Here is a 10,556-nt window from a genome sequence, read left to right as displayed (position 1 = left end):
TTATGAGAAAGTTGCACAGTTCAGATGCGTTGGTTTTTCCATTTAATGTTTGATTGCTTTAACATAATCAGATAAACAATAGCTGGAGTTTAATTAGCGATTAGAAATTTAAAAAGTAGAGTAAGAAAACAAGTTTAAAAAATTGTGAGGTCAGGGGCGCCTGGATGGCTCAGTTCGTTAAGTCTCCAACTCTTGATGTCAGCTCAGGTCGTGATCTTGTGGTCATGAGATGGAGCCCTATGTGGCGCTCTGTGCTGAGCATGGAGTCTGCCTGGGATTGTCTCTGTCCCTCTCTTTCTACCCCTCCCCCACTCATGCTCTTACTCTCTCTCTCTCTCTCTCTCTAAATAAATAAATACATAAACATTAAAAAAAGTGATGTCAATCAAAAAGAATGAAATCTTGCCATTTGAAATGACATGGATGGAGCTACAGTATATTATGCTAAGTGAAATAAGTCAGTCAGAGAAAAACAAATAAAATACTACATGATTTCACTCATATGTGGGATTTAAGAAACAAAACAGAGGAGCAAAGGGGAAAGAAAAATAAAGGGAGAAAGAGGCAGGAGTGGGAAACAAACTGTAAGAGATAGAGAACAAACTGAGCGTTGCTGGAGGGAGGTGGGTGGGGGATGGGCTAGATGGGTGATGGGTATTAAGAAGGGCATTTGTTATGATGAGCACTGGGTGTTGTATGTAAGTGACGAATCACTCTGAATTCTACACCTGAAACCAATTTTACCATATATGTTAACTAAGTAGAACTTAAATAAAAACTTGAATGTCTTTTTGAACAACTTGTGCAAGTTCAACTTCCTTCCATCATACCCCAAAACAAGTCCAGATTCTGTTAGGGCATTAGTTCTCAAGGGTTGTTCTCTAGATGCTGTAAACCCTAATAAGCCATTTTTATACCTTTCTGTGTTATCTAATCAGCCACTTCTGATTCTTTCTGAAGACAATAGCCAATCTCAAGAAGTAGGCGTGACCTTAGGTGAGACTGACCATATAAAAAGCCCGTCTGTCCAGAGAGGACTTCTTTTACAGGGAAGACTGGCTGAGTTTGCAGCTTCCAGGCTTCAGGGAGCAGAGAGTTCCTACTGACCCTGATAGCAGCAGACCTTCCAGACCTTCCAGAGCTTCCAGAGATAAGACCACTCAGTAGACCCTGATGAGTATGGAATTTACAGTAAATATCTTCATGCCTACTTTCTCCTCTACAAATACTTTCAATTTAGCTGTTGTCCTGGTTGGGTCTTGTCCAAGCAAACAAACAGCTTTCCTAGTTATTTAAAATGACATCAAGATTTAAAATATCTGTGTAACTATAGCATTTGTAATATAATAATATTTATTATATTAAATTGATGATTTTTTATTCTTTTTTTTACTTAAAAAAATTTTTTAATGTTCATATTTGACAGAGAGAGAGAGACAGAGTCCAAGTGAGGGGACGGACAGAGAGAAGGAGACACAGAATCTGAAGCAGGCTCCAGGCTCCAAACTGTCAGCACAGAGCCCAGTGTGGGGCACAGACTCATGAACTGTCAGATCATGACATGAGCCGAAGTCGGATGCTTAACTGACTGAGCTACCCAGGAGCCCCGATTAATTTTTTTTTTTAAGTTTTATTTGTTTTGTTTTTTGTTTCTTTTTAGCATTTATTAATTTTTGAAAGGCAGAGAGAGACAGAGCATGAATGGGGAAGGGGTAGAGAGAGAGGGAGACACAGAATCTGAAGCAGGCTCCAGGCTCTGAGCTGTCAGCACAGAGTTTGATGCGGGGCTCAAACTCAGGACTGCAAGATCATGACCTGAGCCGAAGTCGGCTGTTCAACCAACTGAGCCACCCAGGTGCCGCAGAGCCCCGATTATTTTTTATTCTATTATCTTATGTGTTACTAAGTTTTTTTTAGGTCTTAGAGATTTATGCAGTTTTTATGCAATTTCAGAACTCATAAAGCACCTGAAATGTTCAACATAATGTGTATATGTAATAGTCTTTATAGCCATCAACATGAAAGTTTAGTGTGCTGAATTGGTTAGAAACCCTTTGTTGTAAAAGTCCTACTATGCTCTCCTTCTAAAACCTTCAGTTTGCAGACTAGATTTAAAAGGCTCTTACCAATGGGTAAGGACTCCCAAGAAGTGGCATTGATCACCATGGGGAAATACCAAAAACACAGATGAACTGATCATGCTTCTCTTAACTACATCTCTGTACTTTCTAGTGCAGAAAGGAAATCCAAATAAGTATTTGGATACTTATTCCCTTTTTTGTTTGTTAAAAAAAAAAAAAAAGATTAATCATTGCTCATTAGCACTGTGGCTTGAACGTTCACCAGTTCAAGATGTGAAGATGTTCTGATGATCTGAACTGACTCTGGGAAAAATCATTTTCCAAACTAGAAATAAAAGATAATTTTTACACTTTATTTCCTTTACAAAAAAATTTTTTTAATATTTATTTATTTTTGTGGGAGAGAGAAAGACAGAACATGAGTGGGGTAGGGGCCGAGGGGGAGGGAGACACAGAACCTGAGGCAGGCTCTAGGCTCTAGGCTCGGAGCTGCCAGCACAAAGCCTGATGTGAGGCTCAAACTCATAAACTGCGAGATCATGACCTGAGCCGAAGTCGGATGCTTAACCGACTGAGCCACCCAGGCGCCCCTAGACTTTATTTCCTGAAAGGAGGAGTTTTGCTATTAAAGTTAGAAGCACAAATTCAACTGCTTACAGTTGCAGGAGTCAAAGTTGAAGGCAACACTGATTAAATTAAACAAGCTTAAATTAAACCTAATCAGTTTTATTTATTTTTAGAAAAGTACACCTGTCAGTTTGGAGACAGTATACATGGAGGCTGTTAGCATAGAGATGAAGTGTCTATGTGTATATGTGTGCCCGTGTTACAGTCATGAAGAGAGAGAGAGTCAGGGTGGAGAGAGGGGGAGATTGAGATTCTATATAGGCTTCTGCACCAATCAGCTAAGAAATGTAACTCTGTAATTATCCTTTCACTCCCTGTCCCAGTCTTTGAGGGGCAGTAGTTTAGCTCTGATTGGGAAATTGACTGTCTATTTGACATTTATTTATTTTTGAGAGGCAGAGACAGAGTGTGAGTGGGGAAGGGGCAGAGAGAGAGGGAGGAACACAGAATCTGAAGCAGACCCAGGCTCTGAGCTGTCAGCACAGAGCCCTACACGGGGTTTGAGTTCACAGACCGTAAGATCATGACCTGAACCAAAGTCAGATGCTTGACAAACTGAGCCACCCAGGAGCCCCAAGAACATTGTCTATTTGAAACCAAAAAGATGGTGAGGACACTTTTGTCCCATTTTTTCATTTGTAGCATAGCATAAACCCAACGTATCTATATCTACCATGCCTCCCTTTGTGCTGGAGTTAAATTAATAGGTGGATTAGATAGAACTCAAGCAGACAAGCTTTTGTCTAAAGGCTTTCCCCCACCTCATCAGGACAGAAGAATGACTTTTTCTCTCTCTCTCTCTTTTTTTTTTTTTTAAAGATGTACAGAAATATGGATTTGGACACCTTGCAAGCCTTGCACAATGAACTCATCTGCTCCATTTGTATGAACTACTACATAGACCCTGTCACCATTGACTGTGGGCACAGCTTTTGCAGTCCCTGCCTGCACCTCTGCTGGGAGGAAGCCCAGACCCTAATGTCCTGCCCTGAGTGCAGGGGAATTTCAGAGAAATCAGACTTCAAAACCAATATTGCGCTCAAGAAACTGACATCCCTTGCCAGACGGGCCAGAGTTTACCACGCCAACAGCTCCAATGAGCAGATCTGTGTGATACACAAGAAAGCAAAGGAGTTCTTCTGTGAGGCTGACAAAAGCCTGCTGTGTGGGCTCTGCTCTGAAACACCGGAGCATGTGGCTCATGGCCACAGTCCAGTCCAGTGGGCTGCTGAGGAACACAGGGTAAGTGGTGGCTCTAGAGCAGTTTGGACTCATAGGCTTCTAAGTCTGAGAGAAAGATGAGGAAAATGATCATGAAGTTGATGTGAGTGGAGATAGTGAAGGTGGTGATTTTTCAATATAAACACCAAGACCAATATCCTTTCAGTGTGTTGACCAATTTTGACACTATAATCATAGCTACGTTGAGCCTTTAGTAAGGGAAATTTCCTTAGAAACATTGTCCAAATCTGTGTGTCTGATGTAATTGTGGGGTAAGTGGCTACTACCAGGAACACTGGCTTCTGATGCAAGCTTGATGCCTTCATAGTCAGGTTACATAAAAATTTGAGTGCCAGTTTCTCAGGAAATGGATAATATTATCTATAGACTACCCTCAAATCTCTATTATGTTTGTCACCTCTGATATCACAAATATTAGAATCAAATTAGATAATGCAGAGAAATCTGGCCACTCCATGCTAACTCGAGATTACTGGTTTCTCAGCCACTGACTTTTCCCATAGATAAGGGGATGAAATCTATAATATTATCTTCTGTGTTGCTAAAGCTCATGGTTATTTTGCAGGAGAAATTTTTGAAGAGAATGGGTTCTTTATGGAACATGACTCAAGAAATGCAAAATGATCTGAATCAAGAAGCTAACAAAATCCAGTCATTTGAGGTAAGAATGAAAATGTTCTATCTGTTTTTATGCAGATTGACATAATGGTGGTTTAGATTTTTGGCTACATTTAAGTTGCCAATTAAAGGATCATTTTTTTTTTCCATGAAAAAGTAATGGTTTCAAATGATAGATCAGTAATCACAGATATACAGGCCAATAAAAGCTAGTGCAAAGAATTCTGGTATATGGGATACCCAGGGCATGCGAGATATTCCTAGTTCAACCCTACAGGTTTAGATAAACCTCCTCAGACACTGGGTTTAAGAAAACATTGTAATAGGGGTGCCTGGTGATTCAGTTGGTTAAGTGTCCAACTCTTTTTTTCTTAATTTTTTAAAATATTTATTTATTTTAGAGTGAGAGAGAGAGAGACAGAGTGCTAGCTAGCAGGGGAGGGGCAAAGGGAGAGGGAGACACAGAATTCGAAGCAGGCTCCAGGCTCCGAGCTGTCAGCACAGAGTCTGACGTGGAGCTGGAACTCATGAACCATGAGATCATGACCTGATCCGAAGTTGGATGCTTAACCGAGTGAGCCACCCAGGCACCCCAAGCATCCAACTCTTGATTTTAGCTCAGGTCATAATCTCTTGGTTTGTAAGATCGAGTCCCGCATCAGGCTCTATGCTGAAAGCTCAGAGCCTGCTGGGGATTCTCTCCTTCTCTCTCTGCCCTTCCCCTGCTCCTGCGTGCTCTCTCTCTCTCTCTCTCTCTCTCTCAAAATAAATAAACTTAAAAATAAAATAAAACATTGCAGTGAATTTGGCTGTGAAGAAGAGGAGAGCCATAGGGTAGCACCGAGAGGAAAAGTAGAGAATTTAAAGATCTGTAAAGTGTGGTGTATACATAAGTATTTTTAAACATTTAGAAAAATCAGACAAAGGAAAAAAAGAAAAGGAGGTTCAGGTAAGAGAGAAAATAATTGATGGAGCATCACAGCAAGAGAGCCTGGGACCTCTTAGCTTGATTTGAACAGGGAAGGCATCTAAGAACATAGACAAAGGGTGAACATAAAGGACTAGCAAATATTCCAGACGTTTGGAGATATGAGGTACGAAGTTTGTCAAGTACTTTCTCAATGACACCAAAGAAATAGGATTTGAAGGTTGAGGTTTTCTGTTGTGAGTGAGGCTAACCCTTTACACCTACCATCTCCTCAGGACTATGTGCTTTTAAGGAAAGTGATGATCAAAATGCAGTATCAGAAGATGCATCTGTTTCTCCGCGAGGAGGAGCAACTCCATCTGGAGACACTGGAGAAAGAGGCGGAGGAGATTTTGCAACAACTCCAGGAAAGTGCATTCAGAATGACCCAACAGAAAGCAAGCCTGAAAGAAATGTACAAAGAGCTGACTGAGATGTGCCACAAGCCTGACCTGGAGCTGCTCCAGGTGAGAAGGCAGGGTTCATCCTCAGAGACAGGAATCCTTTTTTGGGCAATGTTGCCATGACATTGAAATGCTAATAGCATATACCATTACTCTCAGCAAAGTCATGATGCTTATTGACTCCCATCATTCTGTTTGTCCAACCATTTATTTCTTCATATCCTAGTAATCTTTGGGAGATTTTTTCCCATTTAGGAGCTAACCTACGGCAAAATTATTGCTGTGTAATCAGAAGTACTAATCACATGGATAAATGATCCAAAATCAGAAAAACCCTATAACCAGAGGAAGGTTAGCTATGTTGGAGTAATTCTCAATTTATGTTCCCCTAATCCATTGTCACTCTCTGTTTCCCCCACTCCAGAAATAACTTGCTGAAGACACTGAGATTTTGCCCTCTGCCTAGGCAAGGGTTGTAGAATTTGGCAATTTTACTGCACTCCATAACTTTTTAAAATGTAATTTCTCTGTTTTGCTTTCATTGTTATCGCAAATGATCAGATCTCTTCTTGGGAATAAGACTGGGCTCTGAGTGACAGTGGAAACCTAGATCGTGTTGCATCTCTGCACAGCCCCTTCCTGACCTCCTTCTTTCCTTAATATATCCTGAAGAACTCTGTCATGCTTTAGTTTAGGTTCTATTAAGGTAGTCTCTGATTGTTCCTTAGAGGGGAATGAGAGAAAAAAATACATTATTTAAGCAAACAAACAAGAATACTAGAGAAGCAAAAAAACAAAACTCTTATGAGTAACATTACTTTTTTTTCCCCTTACAGGACTTGGAAAATGTATTGCAAAGGTGAGTTTCCACTAATGGTTACTGATTGCTGAGCAAGCCTCTTGTTCTTATTGATAAAGTGGATGGACATGTTTTGAGCTCTTAAAATCATTCTCTGTGGCTACTTTCTGTTGTTGTTGTTGTTGTTTGTTGTTGTTGAAGCTTATTTATTTATATTTGAGAGAGTGAGAGCGAGCACACAAGCAGGGGAAGGACAGAGAGAAAGAGGGAGAGAGAGAATCCCAAGTAGGCTCCACACTGTCAACATGGAGCCCGGTGTGGGGCTCAATCCCACAATCTGAGATTGCGACCTGTGTAGAAACCAAGAGTCAGACGCTTAACTGACTGAGCCACCCAGGTGCCCCTCTGTGGCTACTTTCTATTTGTTTTTAAAGAAGCCTAAAGACCTTCTGCTCCTTGGACTCAGTTTTCTTTTTGTGTGGATGAATTAAAATATACTTCAAACCATGCAACATTCTGGGCTCTGTTCCACTCACTGCTCCCAAATCCTCTCCCACCTCACCACAGTAAAACTTACCGAAGGAATTTTTCTAAGGTGTAACAGAAGGGGTTCCCACCCTAGAGAGTTGGAGGTGAAAAAGACAAGAAAGACGGATATTCCCCAAGAATGGATAGGAGGGGAGTGTGATTTTGTTCCCAGCAGTAGTAATGATCTCACCTATTCCATCACAACATATCCGGTGGTAGGCAGGGCCTCACAGGAAATGGCTTCCTGGTGCCCATTGAGGGGGGTCAGACCCTGGGGACCAAAGCTGCCAGGCTGAAAGTAGATTCTCTTGCTGGACAGAAAAGAACAAAACTGTCTGACTCAGTGGGCTCTCCCCTTTTAGACACTGAATATATCATTAGTGACTGTGCAGACCGACCTCCCAAAGGCTTTGCCTGAACATTGTGCTCTCTGTAAGACCTCAGGATCTTTGCTTTGCCTGAGGTGGAATAGAGGGAGGGAATGATCCTCAGTAATTTGCGAAATGGAATAATATCTGAGAATAATGGAGAAGTTGGAGTTTGATATAATTTAAATTTAGAAAAAAAGGTAAAGTAACATTTCTCATATTCCCAAGAGCATGGAATACAATGTATTCCCAACAAACCAAAATGGGAGAATTCTGAGGAAAACTCTTTGAGTAAACACTGCTGCTTTTGTAATCTAGTGCAATTGACCTTTGGCCCAGAAGTGTAACTGATGTCATTCTTTACAGGACTGAATTGGTGCAGGTGCAAAAGCCTCAGCCCATGATTCCAGAGCTCACCTCGCATGGCATCACAGGAATCCTAGACATACTGAACAACTTCAGAGGTAAGAATCAGCCCTTTGGCAATCAGGCCTCAATTTCTTTAGTGGTTCTTGGGGATGATTCTCCTTTCTCTTTTAATTTTGTTTTTTCTGACATGAAGGTAGTGTATGACTTTCCAAACTTGTTATCTCTTTTCTCTCTAAATAGTCATGTTACAATGATAAAGACTAAATTTTCCAACTTACACTTTACTGAAAATGCAAAGCACGATACATATTTTTTAGTTGTTTCTGATACAAACAGAGCAAGAGAAGAGTAATCAGGTTGGTCGTGTAGTTATGAAGAGCTAGAATATTTAGTTCTCAGAGTAACAATCAATATGTATGTTTATTCAGTTTACTCCAGTCTTGAAAGCTTAAATATGGCATTGGTGGTTTTTAATTTTTTCTGTATTCCAAGTGCCTTTATCACGCATTGTACAAAGACTATTACTTATAAAATCAGAAAGCTTTGACAGAGAAAGACCAAAATTGTCATTGGCAGAATAATTTTAATGTTATTAGAGCAATCTCAAAGCCACTGAAAGGCAAGGGATGTGTGAACAGGGCTGAAACAGAGTGGGCCCACAACAGAGAGTAGGTCTAGACAGCAGAGGGCTAAAATTGGGATTTGACTAAATCCACGGTCTGAACAGATAATGTAAAGCCACAACATTCTTTTCAGAAGCTTCTAAACTAAGCATACGTGGATTTCTATAAAATGTTTGACATTTGAAAATGTCACGGGTACCAGTTATATGCCAGTCAATACCCACATAATAGCTAGGTGCTATTTATTTATTAAATAGTATTAAAGATAAACAACACAGGAAGAGTTTTCTGAAGTAAAGACAAAAAATGAGGTGTGTCCTGAAATAAATTATCCAGACTGACATTAAATGACTGCTTCACACAGTTCACAATATGTCTGGATGTTTTTCCTTTTTCTGTATGATTTGAAGGGTTTCTGTGCTATAGAGGCAGTCACAACTCTTGCTCTTCATAGATAAGCCATCTGAACTCTCTTCACTCTTTTCTTTTATATTTCCTTGAAGGAGGAGAAATGAAGAGGTCATTGGTGGGTAGAAAATCTTTGCCCCTCAGGACATGGAAACCCATTCGCTGACCTAATTTTTGCCTCTCTTTGTAGTGGGTAATGTGCTGAGTCAGGAAGCCACCGGTCGTTACATGTGCGTTTCTGAGGATGCTGGAAGTGTGATGTTTGGAGTCACCCATCCTGGTGTGTCCAGAGAGCCTGAGAGCCTGGCGAGCTTTGCAGCCTGGGGACCTCAGGTCTTCACCTCTGGTAAACATTACTGGGAGGTGGATGTCACATGCTCCCCAAATTGGATTCTGGGAGTCTGTAAAGATTCCTTGATGAGTGATACTGATATCATTAGTGATCCTGAGGCAGCATTTCTTCTGTTTTCTTTGAAGATAAACAATCGTTATAGTCTCTCCACCAACTCCCCGCCATTAATTCAGTATGTGGAAAGGCCTCTGGGTCAGATTGGAGTATTTCTGGATTACGACAACGGAACTGTGAGCTTCTATGATGTTTGCAAAAGTTCCCTCATATACAGTTTCCTTCCTTCCTCCTTCTCTTTCCCTCTGAAGCCTTTCCTTTGCTTTGGTTCCCTCTGAAAAAACAAGTTTTGTGAGCATTTATTTGATGAATTCCCATGTCTGAGGAAATTCCTATCATGAAATCTTTTCATGTAAAACAACAGGATAATAAGGGTCTTGGAGCACACCGACTTAAGGGAACAGAACCATTGTACGTTTATAAAATGGCATTAACTATGTTGACTATATAAATTTGTGTATTAAATTTTCTTTTAATAAAAAATTGTTTATTTTGGAGCATTTTCTGGAATATAATCAATGCCTTTTCTTCTTTCTTTCTTTATTTTTATTTAACTTGTTTTATTTTTTATTTTTTTAAATTTACATACAAATTAGCATATAGTGCAACAATGATTTCAGGAGTAGATTCCTTAGTGCCCCTTCCCCCATTTAGCCCATCCCCCCCTCCCACAACCGTTCCCAGAACCCTCAGTTTGTTCTCCATATTTATGAGTCTCTTCTGTTTTGTCCCCCTCCCTGTTTTTATATTATTTTTGTTTCCCTTCCCTTATGTTCATCTGTTTTGTCTCTTCAACTCCTCATATGAGTGAAGTAATATTATTTTTGTCTTTCTCTGACTGACTAATTTCACTTAGCATACATAATACCCTCCAGTTCCATCCATGTCATTGCAAATGGCATGATTTCATTCTTTTTGATTGCCAAGTAATACTCCATTGTGTGTGTGTGTGTGTATATATATATATATATATATATATATATATACACCACATCTTCCTTATCCATTCATCCATGGATGGACATTTGGGCTCTTCCCGTACTTTGGTTACTGTTGATAGTGCTGCCATAAACATGGGGGTGCATGTGTCCCTTCAAAACAGCATACTTGTAACCC

The 10,556-nt window shown here is 40.2% G+C and overlaps 1 protein-coding gene across 1 annotated transcript; it reads left to right on the top strand.

The window, feature by feature from the left end:
• Nucleotides 1-3,512: 3,512 nt before the first annotated feature.
• Nucleotides 3,513-9,929, top strand: LOC123602403 (tripartite motif-containing protein 64-like). The gene is made up of 6 exons (XM_045486899.1): nucleotides 3,513-3,950; nucleotides 4,516-4,611; nucleotides 5,772-6,002; nucleotides 6,776-6,798; nucleotides 8,001-8,098; nucleotides 9,225-9,929. Exons 1-6 carry the CDS (start codon nucleotides 3,528-3,530, stop codon nucleotides 9,716-9,718), a joined length of 1,365 nt encoding a protein of 454 aa, XP_045342855.1. The 5' UTR covers nucleotides 3,513-3,527; the 3' UTR covers nucleotides 9,719-9,929.
• Nucleotides 9,930-10,556: the final 627 nt, after the last annotated feature.

Source organism: Leopardus geoffroyi, chromosome D1, assembly GCF_018350155.1.
Source record: "Leopardus geoffroyi isolate Oge1 chromosome D1, O.geoffroyi_Oge1_pat1.0, whole genome shotgun sequence".
Taxonomy (NCBI): Eukaryota; Metazoa; Chordata; class Mammalia; order Carnivora; family Felidae; genus Leopardus; species Leopardus geoffroyi.
This window is presented reverse-complemented; position numbering and strand designations above follow the sequence as displayed.

What these genes read in the sequence shown, in the direction of transcription:
- LOC123602403 (XM_045486899.1), top strand. Translation starts at nt 3,528, where the DNA reads ATGTACAGAAATATGGATTTGGACACCTTGCAAGCCTTGCACAATGAA. An exon ending in GGGCTGCTGAGGAACACAGG is followed by an intron (nt 3,951 to 4,515) that starts GTAAGTGGTGGC and finishes GTTATTTTGCAG; the next exon opens with GAGAAATTTTTGAAGAGAAT. An exon ending in TTGGAAAATGTATTGCAAAG is followed by an intron (nt 6,799 to 8,000) that starts GTGAGTTTCCAC and finishes CATTCTTTACAG; the next exon opens with GACTGAATTGGTGCAGGTGC.